The sequence below is a fragment of the Melanotaenia boesemani genome, chromosome 2 (assembly GCF_017639745.1).
Source record: "Melanotaenia boesemani isolate fMelBoe1 chromosome 2, fMelBoe1.pri, whole genome shotgun sequence".
In the NCBI taxonomy this organism is placed as follows: Eukaryota; Metazoa; Chordata; class Actinopteri; order Atheriniformes; family Melanotaeniidae; genus Melanotaenia; species Melanotaenia boesemani.
In genome coordinates this window covers 18,432,133-18,448,332 of record NC_055683.1, presented here as the reverse complement: position 1 = coordinate 18,448,332, position 16,200 = coordinate 18,432,133, and the positions used below count along the sequence as shown (strand labels likewise).

Below are 16,200 nucleotides of genomic sequence, written 5' to 3'. Positions count from 1 at the left end.
ATCAAATGCACAACTGCATTTTCCATACAACATTGTCCATTTGTGTTGGTTCCAGGTTTGAACTCTCTAATGTGTCCAAGCCTTGCCGACCAATAAGAAATGTGTCAGCATTATATGTGTATATGAAAAGAAATGTAATTCTGACTCTTCAGCTGATTTCTGCTTCATAACTTTGTTCAGAAGCAGTGCTCTAAACAGTCACAGGGCACATGCTGCACCTCCCCATGGACTTCCTTTATATCCTTCATGCCCAGCACCACTCCTCTGGGCACTACTCTCCCTTCTGCCAGGCCTTCTACCTCTGAAAAGCTGAGCACCCGGTTCCATAAGTTAAACCCTGTCATTTGCCCCACAAAACTCTCTGCAGGATCAAACCCACCACCAACAGAGTCCTGCTCCTGTCCCAGCACCACGGATCCACCTCCAGGAATCTCCCACCCCTTCCTAAAGTTAGAGCCAGAGGAGATGAGATGGCGGTTGTGGTAGTACCAGAAACGGCCTTGGATAGAGGACCAAAGAACACAGAGGTGGTGCCAGTGAGTGTCCATAAGTGATGACACAGGGAGACGACGATACACAGGGTCTCCGATGACAAAGTCCAGGGAGACTGAGGAAGCTGAGGGTGGAGAAGAATGGTAGGAAGGTTGGAACAATGAGGAAGAAGCAGAGGAGCTTAGTCCATACAGAACTAATTGGTTGTCATTGTTCTCTGTAGCGTAGGAGAGCAGAGTGCCAAGATGTGGGTCCTCAACATGGAGCCATAAGCAAAGAGAAAGTTCAGGAAGGTCTGGGAGACTCAGGGAGAAGCTGGCATAGTTCTCTGCTGAGGCTGACGGGAACAACAGCATGGAGTCCACGTTACAGACTGAAGGTACAGAGCAAGAGAGAACATATTCAGTCTAAACAAACATGGTACCAACATATAAAAAATTTGTCTTTCTGTAGGGAAATACTTTCACCAACAAACCTTCCCTGTTTGGGTCCTAATTTAGTAGAAAAAATATTAAAAAGCTCCAGTTAAATTCCATTAAGTTGGGACTTCACAGTCTCCCGAACCTTTACTTAAAATATACATTTGCTCTAAATATTTTTATGTTAATATGTTAACTTCAATTGAGTACAATGCTGTATCTTTAAACTGTTTCTGGTCTGACTGCTTTGAACATACTTGTTGATCGGACACTGTACTTACTGACTGCATCCTTTTTGGGAACTGGCTGTGCTGGGATCTTGTGCCTCGCAGGAAGTTGAAGGATATTCTGGATCCACGAAGACTCTGCTTTTGTGTCATTGTCTTTCACTTCTCCTTCATCCCACCCACTGGCCCTGAGGTGGTAAGATTCAGCCATGGGCTGATGGAGAACAGATGAATCCTGGTTATGAGGGGCTCTCTCCATGGTCCTGCTCTGTGTATCTTTGTTTGGTTCCAGATGAGGCAGAACCTGCTTGGACCGGGTCCAAGAGGGGTGTTTATGGTTCTGTAAGTTGGGTTGTTTCCAAAAATATGAACTAACCTGGGTTGGTTGCTGGATCTGGGTATGATTATAAGTTACAGTTACATAAGGCTGGAGGCGCGTCTGTCCTGTTGGATAGGGCCATGTTTGAGTTTGTGGATTCCTTTGTGACTGAGGGGGAAGAGGTCCAGTGTTTGGATGTTGGACTTTGTTCTTTAGATGAGCTCTTGGCTTCTGGGCTTTTGAGACTTTAGGCTTATTTATTCCATGATATTGAAACTGTTCGACCAGTGAATGACTATCAGTATGAGTTTGGCTGATTCCTTCTAGTCTGGGTTGGGCTCCTCCATCCAGAATCCTCCATCTCCTTCCTTCTCTTTGCATCTGGTTTCTCTTATGATTTCTATAGAAATCCAGCGATGTAAAGTTGGAGCTGGCGGCCTCTCCCATCCTCCCCCACCCTTTGACTTTCCTCCTTCTATTTGACTGCAGAGCTTTGCTAATCTGAAGCTCCAGTCGGGTCACAGTCAGTGCCTGTTGTTTCAGCGATTCCTGCAAACCTTGTAATCCAATGATCAGCTCATCACGTTGGACTTGAAGGGCAACCAACTTTTCCTCTTGGCTTTGAAGCTCCAGGGTCAAGTTCAAAAGGTCCTGACCAGGATCAGGCTTCAGTTCCTGGGTGTGACAGCAGTTCTCCCTTCGGTTTTTCTCCAACAAAACCAATCGACCCTCCATTCGCTTGGACTTTTTGTCAGTCTTCCGAATCCAACTTCTGGGATTATCAATGGGAGAAAATGATTCACGGATTTGGCATACTCCGCTTTAAGATTTTATGAAAAACATATATTTAACAAATATACACAAAAAGCATGAATAATTTGCCATTAGTCTTTCAGAAGAAATTTTCACAAATGGAATAGTCTAAACATTCTTGAAGTTCACGAACACAAACAATTGTTTACAAGCGTCCCCATTAATGTCTTATTTTACTGAAATAAGAAAAGTAGAGAAAAAAATGCAAATTTAGGAAATATAAGTACTGTCAGAGTCTATGTGGTAACTGTTCCAGATATATGTATTTTCTGCCAGTGCTTTGTTTGGGCTGTCTCAATCTACTTGTAATGAACATTCACCCACAACTCTGACCTTAGTCCTTTGATTTCCTGCTCTGTGCTGAGTCTCAGGTGCTCCAGATCCTGTGACATGTGGTGGTAATGGTCACTCAGGGCCTGAACACGACGCTCCAACACATCCAAGGATGACTTCCTTTTTGGGTTCAGAGCCAACATGTCCATTCGGGCCTGGGTCAAAGCCTGGAACTGATTGAACTAATAGAAACAAATAATAATAATAATAATAATGGATTAGATTTATATAGCACTTTATCAAGCCACCCAAAGCACTTTACATTGTGTATCAATTTTTCATTCACACACACATTCACACACTGATGGTGGAAGCTGCCATGCAAGGCGCTCAACCACGACCCATCAGGAGCAATTAGGGGTCCGGTGTCTTGTTCAGGGACACCTCAACATGAGCTCTCTGGCTGGGGATTGAACCAGCAACCCACTAAGCCATGCTGCCCCATCAAATGTCAGGAGTTTATCTAAAATCTGATTTCAAAGCTGGGGAAATTCTCAAAATTTTCATAGGACAAAAAGAGATGATACATGTCATCATCATGATCACTACATGAGTTTTTCCATAATTTCAGCAACTTTTAGTATACTGACAAAATAACTAACTACTTGCAAATTTGAAGCAGTTGTTAAGGTCATCACTTTAAGCTTTCTTTTCCCTTTTTTTACTGGTGGAAAATGAAATACAAAATCTTAGACATTAGTGTATGTGGCAACTTTCCCACCACTTCTGGAATTTTTGCATTATTGAAAATATGAAAAATTATTAGAGGCCACTCAGAAATGTTGTATACCTATAATTTTGCTCATGAGCAAAGAAATGTAAAGTGGGAAAAATCAATTTCATCTGGATTTTTGTGATATCCTGGAGCCCAAAATTAGTCAAAACTGAGTCAAAATGTATTTTTTTATTCTCTATAAACTCCATATCTAAAAAAAAAAAACGTTAAACACATTAGGGTAATATTCTTTTACAAAAGTTTAGGGGTATTTGTTTAGTTTCATGGATACAATTTAATGTTGCAGAAATTAGTCTGTTTAAAAGGCTCCAGAATGAAGACTTTCAAATATAAGTGTGGACAAAAATGTCCAATATAGTCATATAAAGATCACAAGCTATTGACCAGATTATGTCAATATCTGAGAAAAACTAGGAAACCTTGCTTGAGACGTTTTGGAACAATAAAGATAAAAAAAATAAACTGTCACAGGCTGCAATGCTTTCAGTTGCAGCTATTCTGTGAAGCTAATTTAGGTGGCTCCATTATGACGCTCCATCCATCCATCTATCCATTCATCCATCCATCCGTCCATCCATCTGTCCATCCATCCATCCATCCATCCATCCATCCATCACAGGGTCAAGGTGGGCCAGAGCCTTTCCCAGCAGCTATTAGGCAAGAGGCAGGGTACACCCAGGACAGGTCGCCAATCCATCACAGGGCTCCATTATAGCTTATTTTTTTCTAAATCAATATTTATGAGGCACCATGCAAATTGTTGAAGGGATTTTACTTTTTTTTTTTTTTTTGTCTTAACCTAAAAAGAAACACAAAAATGTTGTTTACAAGTCAGATATGGTTAAATGTTTCCTTTAGTTTTATGACTGTGTACATTTAAACAAACCTTGCTTTAGTTACGGTCCACAAGCTGATGTAATATTTGTTTCTATTCTAAACCCAAATAAATGACTTTTTAATTGTTTATTTATGAGGCAGATGTAGCTTAGCAGTGTGGAGTCTTCAATCCCCTGAGTGGAGTGAACTGGAATGGAGGAGCCAAAGAAACACCAAAGACCGTACAAAAGTGGTGCTGCTCACTTGTTGCCTTGTTCAGTTCAGTCATTACGGAAAAAACTCCAGAGCTACAATTTCCACTTGTATGATCATCCAATAAATGATCTAACACAATACAGTATATCTTAGGCAGAGCAGTGAGCCACATTTTTGCACATAAGATTTAAAACATGACATTAAGATCTTAATGAGTTCATTCAGGTCAATATAACCCTCTTTTCAGCAGTAAGTGCTATTGTAATAATTTGACACTATTAATGAAGTACAATACACTCAAACAAGCACACTGGGTAATATTCAAACCCACCTGTTCATCAAGTTGTTGTAGTTTCAGGGAAATGGCATCAATTCTTTGCACATTCACAACCGGAAGTTGCAAAACAAACATATAAAGCAGGATCTGGGGCAGGTGACCACCCATGGCAGAGAGCAGAAGGTCTAAATGGAAATGGAAGACTGGAAGTGTGGAGGTGAAGGAACAGGGAAAGACATGCAGCTGAACAGGGCTGGCCTCGAGCCACTCTGTATGAACTCACATAATACACACAAAGACTCCCACAGATTAGACAACACTTTCCAGAACATCACTGGGGAGATGAGAGGAAATATAAATGGATTGAACAGGACCTCAGCTTGTCATCTCTTGTTTCCTGCTGCAATGATTCTCATGCTTTGTATTTATTGAAAAGAAATATATTAGAAACATATCGTGATGTTAAAATTTAATTCTTAAATTTGATCTTAATTATGAGTTACCTATCCATTAAAAGCTTTAAGTGCCTTCCTATGAGACAAACTCTCAGATACCTGTCAGTCAGATAAGAGTAATTAGTCTCCTGTGCGCACTGAGCACATGTTAAGTCCATGGTAATGCAACAGTGCGACAGTAAATCACATGATGTGTGAGCCGAGAAAGAATCGGCCTGTACTTTCCTCTTCCCCCTGATAGTGGGGGAGCTGTTTCTCTTCTTCTGCTTTCTTTATGAATGGCCTAATCCAGGAAACAAACAGCTGATCCCTCCCTTCTGCTTTCTGGCCTGGTTGTAACACTGCGACTTCATTTCACCCGGTCAAGTGGAATCAGATACTGCATTTATTCTGACAAGAACAATGCATCTGAGCTCATCTTATGTATCTTTTATTATGTTCTTTATGTGCATACTGCAGAACAAAGGCTCATGAGAACAAAACACTCCTCGAAGATTATTTCCTGTGTGAACACATTTGTTAGTTTTAGTTTTACTTTTCCTGTAACCTGATGTAGTTCCTCATGTTTTACCACCCTGGAAACCCCACGATTACACACATGATCGTTTGACCGGTTTAATAGTAAATGCTCTCTATTCTTTTGTTGGAAGCTCAGCTGGGATCACGTAGCAGAGAAACAAGGTAGAATTTGTTATTTAAATCTGGTTGTTTTTTTATTATTCATGTAAAACGTCTGTAATACTTTGTCTTTCTCAGGGGGGAACCAAGACCTGTAACGGATTACAAAAATCAAACAGCTGTGATAACAACTGCTGCTACTTTTTGTACTGCTGCAAACATGGATGAAGAGACACCACTGCTGAACAGAAGAGCAACGTCATCTGGTTTCAAGGTTGGAAACAGTGCACTTATTCAAATCTTAAAATATTATAAAAGGTTAAAGTCAGTCTGTGTTTGATTCTGTGTTAACAGAAAAATATAAGTGCAAGTATTTTAACTCTTGTCTAAATTGCTGCAAGGAAAATGACTTTTTTCTTTCAAACTTTTCAAAATGTAAAAATGTTTATTAGTGGAGTCAAACTGATGTAAAGCAGCCTGTGGCCTCAATTTAAGTGCCTTCTGTCACATGGTAACACAATTATGTTGTAGATTATATAATTTCATTTCATTCACTGTGTACAGAAGCTCAGAGCTGAGACCGTAAACATTTATTTGTTCATAGATTAGTGTTGGATTATATTAAAATACAGAGTATTTTGTTTTGTGGATTATAACCTCTACACATCCATTTTTCTCAGATTAATAACTCCAGACTGTTCCTGGCCGTGTTCTCAGCAGTTCTGGGGAACTTCAATTTTGGTTACTCTCTTGTCTACTCGTCTCCTGTCCTGCCAAAGTTTAAGAGTCCTGAAGCTGAGCCTCGGCTCAGGATGGACACAGAGCAGGCTGCCTGGTTTGGATCCATCTATTCCCTCGGAGCAGTGGCCGGCGGGCTGGGGGCCATGCTGCTCAATGACCTGATTGGGCGGAAGCTGAGCATCATGATGTCAGCCGTGCCCTCCACTGTTGGGTGGGTCTCAGCATTGGTCGATAGTCAATGCAGCTGGTTCTGGTTATTTTTAATGTTTAAAAGTCCTCCACTTTCAGGCTGCCTTGTTGCTTAAATGTCGAGGGTAATGTGACACTTATGTTTTCAATAACTATGGCTTATGTCATGTCATCCATTTTATAATGAGACAGGAAGAATAAACAGGAAATAACTAATACATAAAAAGGGGTAAATGACTTGTATAAATCAATTTGTGAAGATTAAACTATAGGTGTTCATTAACATTTTAATGCTTTAACCAAGAAATGAAAGGACAGAAAATTATTATGTTTAATTTAAATTATTTAATTGGCCCTTTAACAAAATGTAATTAATAAGAAACAACAAATAAATGAGCAACATAATTTGCATATATGTGCAGTATATCTATTTCTGATATGTCTGAAATATTGTAGTGCAAAAGTAATCTACCATATGTAGAAGCCAAGAATCAGACTGTGTAGAATAACAGGAATTTCAGCAAAGTTTTTACCATAAAGAGATGCAGTAGGTCTCAGAAACTTTGTGTAGTAATTGTGATACATTAGGCGTTAAACAATTACAATTTTACTCACAAGATGTATCATATCAACACAAAAAAGATTACATCATCAATATAAAATTTTATATGTACAAAGCAATTATTTACCTCACCAACATTGTGCATAATTAGGCTTTCACTCATAATATTTACCTAAAAAGCTGCAATACTTTGCAAAATGCAAGTAAAGACATGATTAAGTTATTTACAATCATTTAAGCCACATGTTTAATTGATGAAAGAACAAAGACAGCAAAAGTTTAAACTAGAACTTTATTATCTAAGCTTAAAACACTGTTTGAGACATTTTACAACTAATTAGGTCAACTGGTAACAGTTCAGTAACATTTATGGGCTTATTAAGAGTCTTTCTAAAGAAAAAAATTGGTTGGTTCACCAAAGTAAAAGAATCCAAAAAACAATCCATTTCAAAAGCATCAAAGTCGTGATTCAAATGTTTGGATCCCATTCAGCCATCTTTTTTTAGGCAAAAATAAAGTTCCGTCATTATAACGTTTTTCCAATGATTCCATGCAGATTTACAGAAGAAAATTCAATGATCCAAGTTTCAAAAGGTTGACACAGACTGAGGAAAAACTTCACTGTAATTAACTCCCCTTTATTTAACTAACTCATTCTATCTGAATATTATGTGTTATTTTCAGTTTTTACTTTCACTGTTGCATGCTGTGTCAACTGTGGCTGTTTTAAAGGGCTTTATAAATAAACTCGACTGACTTGAAGTGTTACAGTGACCCTAGTAGACAAAAGCAGAGGACAAAGCTATTGATATGAATGCAAAATAATACTCAGTAGGTAAATAAAACTTATTTTTGTTATTGACTGTTTCTAAAGGTTCAGCAGCCACGGAAGAGTAAAGGTTGCCATTAAATTCTATGTAGGGTGCAGTTTATGTTTGTATGTGTTCATTCATTTAATCTTTTTAGTGAATTTAACACAATACCACAGAGGAGCTTTCTTTGCATGTATCTCTGGATGTTCTAAAAAACTAAAACTCAGATGTATTAATCATTCTGAAAAAAGAGTATTTATGTTTTACTCAGTGTCTGTATTTAGTCCTCCAGGGTTACAGATCATTTTTACTTTCAATGCATACTACTCATTTCTAACTGAGTGGTTTATGTAATATATAATATAATATAATATCTGTGTTTCAGGTACATGCTGATGGGGGGAGCTGTGGACTTGTGGATGCTCCACTTGGGACGGTTTCTGACAGGTGTTGCCGGGGGGATGACTGCAGCATCAATTCCAGTAGGTTACCATGGTTACAGAGCCTTATATATATATATGTATATATATATATATATATATATATATATATATATATATATATATATATATATATATATATATATATACATATATCCTTTAATACCTGGTCCCCAGTACCCATAAAATGCACTTTATATGATGCCATACAGAGCAGGTTTCACCTCATTTATAAATGTACTGTATGTGACCTCCAAAAATTAATTGGACAAGTCAGCCAATAACTGGAGCATGTCCATTGTTAATATGATGAACAACACCTGCATATTTACCATCTGTGTGACTTCCAGGGAATTCAGCTTCATTCATCCATTTTTTATATATATATAATTGGTTATATATAATTATATATAATAATATAAAACCAAATATGGCAAAGGTGAGACTTTAGATCGGAAAACCAGCATGGCACTTACGTAACTAGAGTTACAGTACAGTGGGACATAGATGAGAAACTATACGCTCAAGGTCAATATATGCTCAAGACGATGACTGGGATAAAAGCCTCAAAATGACTTTCACACAAAGTAAACAAATTTTTAGTTTCTGCCTTTCCTACTTACACATTCCTGTTACCGTATGAATATGTTCTGTATGTTTATGCTACAGGTTTACATTTCAGAGATCTCCCACAAAGAGGTGAGAGGAGCCCTTGGCTCCTGTCCTCAGATCACAGCTGTGTTTGGGACCCTGACGCTCTATATTCTTGGTAACACTACACACATACAGCTGTTTCTATTTAAACATAGTAAATGGGTACACATAAAGGTCCCACAGTTTACATTTCTAAGCTAATTCTAATATTCATGATATGTTTTTTCATATAAGTTGATAAATCTTTTTGTGAAATATTAGCTGCACAATTGTTTCTCTTTGTTTGCTCATGTTAACATGTGGTGCACAGGTCTAGTGGTACCATGGCGATGGTTGGCGGTGGCAGGGTCTGTGCCAGCTGTGCTGATGGTTGTGTTGCTGGTCTTTATGCCCTCCTCACCCAGGAGGCTCCTCTCTCTTGGCCGAGAGCTGCAGGCGGAGAAGGCTCTCCGCTGGCTTCGTGGACCTGATTATGACACACAAACTGAGCTCCGTGCCATTCAGGTAAGAGAAAACAGATGCACTCACTCTGACGCTGAATACTAGCTACAACTCATATGAATTCATATAATTACATGTCTGTTATGTTTTTGATTTTGTCTTTAAAAAATGCAGCACAGCATCAACACACAGGTTAAACTCACATGGTCTCAGCTGGCTAAACCCATCTACTACCGGCCCATCTTGATTTCAGTGGTGATGCGTTTTCTACAGCAGATGACGGGCGTCACACCAATTCTAGTCTACCTGGAACCCATCTTTGCTAAGAGCAAAGTCTCCTTGGAGCCCAGGTTGAGCATCTCACAGTATTAAATCACATACTAATAATAAATTATTCTTTTATTACCTCAAATTTGTTTTTTCTTTTAACCCCAAGCACCAACCTGTCATTGTTTTTTCTGTCAGATACGATGCCGCCATTGTGGGTGCTGTCCGCCTGTGTGCTGTTGCTATTGCAGCCTTTTTGATGGATAAAGCAGGACGCAAAGCACTGCTGTACACTTCAAGCATGCTGATGTTTGCGTCCACTCTGACTTTGACCATGATCTCCCACACCACACCATGTACTCCAGGTCCTCTAAACCACACAGCTCTGGACTTCATCTCCCATAAGGACTTGGGCACCACTTTACAGGCCAGCCAACAAACTGCTACAAGCCTCATTCCTCTCATTAGTACTGTTGTGTTTATCTTTGGTGAGTACATTTTTTTTTCCTTACAATCTATCTTTAACCCTTTGTTTTTTGTTTTTAGCCAGAAAAGATCCAGAGTCTATATGAGTTTGGGTCCACATTTTATGTTATCAGTCAGGTCTGAGGTGCATCCAGTTCCATCACTCCAAATCAGTAACAAAACCATGATTATATAGACAAGAACAAAGACAAAATCGTCATTAATCTTTGTTGACAAGTTGTAAGTTATAGCATGCTCCATTACTTTCAGGGTTAGGGTTAGGGTTAGTAGGGATAGTCAACTGGATAGTTGATCATACTGGTACCAATTATCCAGGAAATCTACAACATTGGGATCTCTGATGTAGCTTCTAGAAATAAAAAGTGAAGCCACTTTTGAACTGCCATTAACTTATATTCTTTCTTATTGCCAGCAGGAATTGCCCCCACTGGTTGTTTGCCTAAAAACTGATAGCTTTTATTGCTATTTGCATTGACTAATAATGCTCATTTTGACGATTAATGTCTTGGTTAAAGGAAAACATGAATGAGCAGGATATGGATAGAGAAAGATAACTTTGGGCTGAACTATGGTTGTGCAATAGTTTCCAAGGGTTCCAGTGCTGCTGAATCTTTATTATAACTAAAAAATAATTGATAAAATATGGCGAAGCAGGGTGTGTGTGACCCCTTTTCAGCTTGGCTGGCCTGCTGGAAATGTCACTTAACCACTTAAACAAGCTAAACCACCTGTGGACTAGTAAACATCATCTTACAGTATTGCCATGACAGCATAACAGGCATGTAAGAATTTAGCTTAACACAGGCTATTTCGCAAAAATCTATAAAATCATTCAGTTTATTTCAAGTAAAAGTGCTCAGGTACAAAAACAAGCCAACCAGCCTCCATAAACACACATCATGTGGACTCACAAATACCTAAACGGTTAATTTAGCAGCTGCCTGGTACATATCTCTGTATTTTATCACATGAGGATTTTAGTAAATATTTGTCTTGTTCCAACATGTCTAGATTTCTTGACCTCTCATGTAGATATTATTTTTAGCTCTAGCATCTATCCACATCTTCATACTCTTTTATTTGTGACTGGTGACACTGGTTGTTATGTTGTCATATCCATTTAAAGAAAAAAACATTAAAACATCTGTGTTATGTGCTTCATCATGACATTGCTCACTGTCTCCTAGGATACGCCATGGGATGGGGCCCAATTACATGGCTGCTGATGTCAGAGGTCCTCCCACTTGTTGCCAGGGGCAAGGCTTCGGGACTGTGCGTCACTGTCAGCTGGTTGACGGCCTTTGTGCTCACACATGCCTTCACTCACCTGGTGGATAGTTACGGCCTGTATGTGCCCTACCTGCTTTTCACCGTGGTGTGTGTCCTCTGCCTACTGTTCAACGCTGTGTGTATCCCAGAGACTCGTGGCCGCTCGCTGGAAGAAATTGAGAACTATTTCAGAACAGGACGCTCATTCACAATCAGACATTCTGATACACAGTCCAGTTGAAACCTACAGATAAGTTTTTGTTGTTTAAACTAAAAGAAATGAAAGACTAATTCTAAAAGATTACTTTCAATAATAATAAAACAATATTAATCGTTAGTAATCAAACACTGAGGTCAGGAAGCAAATCTCAGCTGCTGATCTTTCATGCAGGTCAGAGTAAATACAGATGACTTACAGCATATTTGTTCAGCCTATAGTTAGGTCACACATCTAATACAAATAGTCTAAACACTTTTATTCTTTCTTTCAACCATGGCAACAGACATTCACCTGCATTTAGCTGGAGGGTTGTCATGCACGGCTCAGACACCGTTAAGGTCAATGTAACCACTGATGTGTGCAAACTAAGGCACAAACTAATGTAACAATGGCTGAAATTGAACAAACATCTTAAACGCAGCCTTGGTAGTGAAAGCTTAGCAGTGTTGTTTGAAGTCAAATTGATTTATTGCTCTACTTGAACAACATGCCATTGTTTTACAATAACACACCAGAACATCCTCTTTTTGGGTTACCATGCTACATACTTTACAAGCACTTTATTAAGTTGTGATTTGCACTTGTGTGCCACACACTGTCAGCTCATGGAAGTACTGTATACAACAATGAACCAACTACTGTATGTACTAAAATATTTTACAATGTTCTTTTTTTGTATTATTCCTTTTTGAATACCTAACAAAATATCTATTAAAGCTGTTAAATCATAGTTTACTTAACAGTTCATAACTGATTTATGTACAAAGGCTTTACATAAAAATGTATTGCAAATAAATGTGAACTTACCATATACAGTTATCTCAGACAGATGATTAAAAAAAACTGGTTCATCAGAGGATTGATACTAATGCAAACGGGCTAAGCAAGCTTAGCAAGAAACTTTCAGTGTCACGGGATCGACTCTGATTCGGCCAACGTGGAGTCCAGTGATTCCTTGTTTTTCTAACTATGCAGAACTGTCTGTTGCCAAATCTCAGAAGTCAAATAATACATAGAGTGACTGGTTTAAGATGTAAAATGCACATGCAGTTGTACATGTGATGTTTTGTAAACATTTAAGACACTAAAACTAAAGCTTTATTGGTTTAAAAACTAATATGATGAATAAACAAGAAGCAGACTGAAACGTCCTGGAGCTTTTAAAATAAATGGACATGATTAAATTAATGAAAGTGTTAGACAAGGAAGTCCATAATAGTGATGAATGTGATCTTTAAAGTTAACAAAAGAAGAGTTAAACAAAACTGTTGTTTCATTTTGCAGTTAAAGCTGCAGATGTTTTACTGAATATCTAATAACTGACGCACAACAGAATAATGTTACTAAAGAAGGACAGTAAACCATGAATGGTAGAAAGAAATCATTACCTTACATGACCCAAAAAGTTACTGATTAAATTTGACATGAAACTACAATATTTTTTCCCTTACTTATCACTCAGTAACAAAAACATTTTACAATATGAAGCAATGTACGAGCTTGACTGGTCACATTGGCAACAAATATTACACGACCTTGAGGAACTTAAGGTGTGGAAATTAGGCGTTGTTGCAGAATTAGTAACAGATGTTAATATTAAATGGGAAAGTGACAACTAAACAGACTAAATTTCTACCATAAGACTAATGTCACCCAAAAAACATAAATATAATTTATTTAATGTGGTTTTATTTGTAATCTTTGGATGAATTTAAATTATGTGTAATTACATAAAACTATTATTTACACTTGTTAGGAGACATTCCTGCAATGACTACATGCTGTAATAGGACTATATAAAAAGATACATATTACTATGCCAGATATGCACTTCTTCAGGCAACTAGTAGCTGTGTTAGTTAGATATTTTAAATTGAACCATTTATACTGGACATGTATGTTACCTTCATTGGATATTTCAAGAAAAAACATCTGACAGATCAACACCATCAACACTACATGGCTGTAACAATAACCTTAACATCCATTCCTCTCCATTTCCATAAAAACAAAACTACTAATTAATATGATTTCAAATTAATACATTTTTCAAATTATTTCTTTTTATCCCAGAAACTTCTAATTATTTAATTTATATGGAATCTTCCATTTTACAACACTGAGAGAACAGCCAGGTAATCAGGTGCTTTGTTCATAGATATATGGACAACACACGACACAGAAGCATAAAAAGAAGCCAACACAACACAAGGTAGACAAAGATATTACTAAGACTGTGAACATCTCTCACTCAGCTTTTTATATACTCGCTGAGTCAGAGCTATTTTTAGACTTCAGCCAACACCCATTTTCATTCTGCCTCCACCCACAGTCGACTACCAAAGTAATTTTAATGTTTGTCGGCTGTTGTGAACTTAAACATCTGCATATTTGTATCTCCATTTACCAAATGACATAAATAACATAATTAACAACTCTTAGCTCATTTTTTGGAGCATTTCATTCAGACCTCATTGACACAAGAACTTTTGATGTTGGCTTTAAGCCTTTAATTGAGTTCATGAGAGCTGTGCACTAAATCATGTGACGATCAATTAGCTTAAAATTATCAGCAGGAACTCTCACATTTCTGCTCCTACTTATCCAAAAAAAAGAAAAGTTATGCTTTCTAAATAGTAAGATGTACTATAAACACTCATTGCTAGAACCAACTTTATGCACGTTTCACTTTATGCAGATGATATCACTTTATGGCTCAACTAGACTTTTCATGCTTTGGTTAAGAAACTAAACCAATTGATTATCATTAATAATCAATTGGTTTGAAAAAGTACTTCTAAACATTATTTCCTAAGTGAGGCGCCCCCTGTCAATGGCTAATTCAGCATCCATCTTGCATCCTATCTGTACTCTGAGAACTCTCCAGACAGTAAAAGTCAGTCTGATGTTGACTCTTGTCTTATCTCTTGCTCTGTCCCTTTCTCATCTTCTTTCCTTTTCTTCCTCTGACAATGTTGTGTTGCATTTCTTTGATGAATCAGCCATGGTGCGCTTAAAAACAGCCAGTGTGTTGATATCCACTTGCTGGCACATAACACTAAAAACACAAAACTTAGCTTCTGGACGCAGCTGGGCAAACGTCTCCATCAAAACAACTCGGAAGCACATATCTTTTAGGTCAGAAAGTTACATAGTGCAGCTTTGGAGTGCTGCTTTTGCTACACTTTATGTTCCTTGTCACATACGCAGAGTAGTCTTATATTTTTCTGGACATCATCTGGAGGGTTTAATTTCATTTTAACAGGACGTTAGCAGTCACTGGAACCATTCAACCTCAACTCTACCAAATTTAGATTAGTTCTCCTAATTACACTAACTACAACTTGTTTGTTGTCTGTAACATGAACCTATATATGCTGTCAAGATTTAATTTGATAACCCACCAGCTTCCTGAGGGTTAAATGTTGTGTATGTGGGGTTGGTTTGCTTTCAGGAATGTTGTCCATCTGGCCCATCGAAACACATAGACTCAGTCACCTCACCCAGTGGAAATCAAACAGAGGCAACACCCAAACTCACGCATCACCTTGCTGTTGTTGAGCTTTCTGATAAGTGATGCAGATGATGGAAAAACAGAAAATAAACAAAACACTAAGATTTTAAATTGTTGGCTTATTTAAGAAAATACTCTGAGAACAATTAGTTTTAGCCACAAAGGTACCATCAAAATTAGAGCTATTTAAACTGTCTTTCTGTATAACATGCTCAATTCCTACTTCTTTATTCTCATATAGAGTTCAATTTTTTTAAAGTACAAAGTATTGCCTCTCTTTCATAGTTTTTTGATAGCCAAAGGGAACTTGTTAAAATATTTATATATATTTTGTGTCTGAGAATATTATATGATATAAATATAATATATAAACATAAAACTGTCATGTCTTTATGGTCAGTCGGTTCATAAAAAGGCAGAGATGAAGGAGCAAAAAGAAGTTGTTGCTTTGTTAGTACCAAATAAGTCTTGATGGTTGTCTGCATTCGTCCTACTGCAGTCCTAAATATAGGCGTTCACCTGGACCATGAATAGGTGAATTTAAATGCTAACATAGTAGAACTCATGGCCACTGCCTCCCCTCCTCCACCATCACCACTGGTACTGCAAGTACTCAATGTTCCAGTGTCCAACAGCAAAAAAATGTGGTTGAGCTGGCCTGTTCCTCACCGCTCGAAGAAAAATATGTTGTTTGAGATAAAATGGAAAGAGAGCCAACAAAAGTAAAAATGTGCCATGTAAATTTCAAAGTAAAGTTTTAAACAAGCAACCTCTAAGTGCTAAATAAAAGTCAAGTAGTTGAGTTTCTTAGTTCCAGCTAGCTTTTAGCTTAGGTTAGGAGACCCCAGCACGTAACATCATGAACACTTGAGAACTGCCAAAGA

The 16,200-nt window shown here is 37.8% G+C and overlaps 2 protein-coding genes across 2 annotated transcripts; one reads left to right on the top strand and one right to left on the bottom strand.

Annotated features, from left to right (window-relative positions):
- LOC121657036 lies at positions 1-4,816 on the bottom strand. Its single transcript, XM_042012396.1, has 4 exons — positions 4,703-4,816; positions 2,604-2,785; positions 1,193-2,229; positions 1-865 (listed from the first exon to the last, which is right to left on the bottom strand). The coding sequence occupies exons 1-4, from the start codon at positions 4,814-4,816 to the stop codon at positions 177-179; spliced, it is 2,022 nt and encodes a 673-aa protein (XP_041868330.1). The 3' UTR covers positions 1-176.
- Positions 4,817-5,442: 626 nt separating this feature from the next.
- On the top strand, positions 5,443-12,971 carry slc2a6 (solute carrier family 2 member 6). The gene is made up of 9 exons (XM_041996482.1): positions 5,443-5,784; positions 5,860-5,995; positions 6,402-6,673; positions 8,411-8,507; positions 9,135-9,234; positions 9,430-9,623; positions 9,735-9,910; positions 10,026-10,315; positions 11,501-12,971. The coding sequence occupies exons 1-9, from the start codon at positions 5,729-5,731 to the stop codon at positions 11,821-11,823; spliced, it is 1,644 nt and encodes a 547-aa protein (XP_041852416.1). The 5' UTR covers positions 5,443-5,728; the 3' UTR covers positions 11,824-12,971.
- The last annotated feature ends 3,229 nt before the right edge of the window (positions 12,972-16,200 follow it).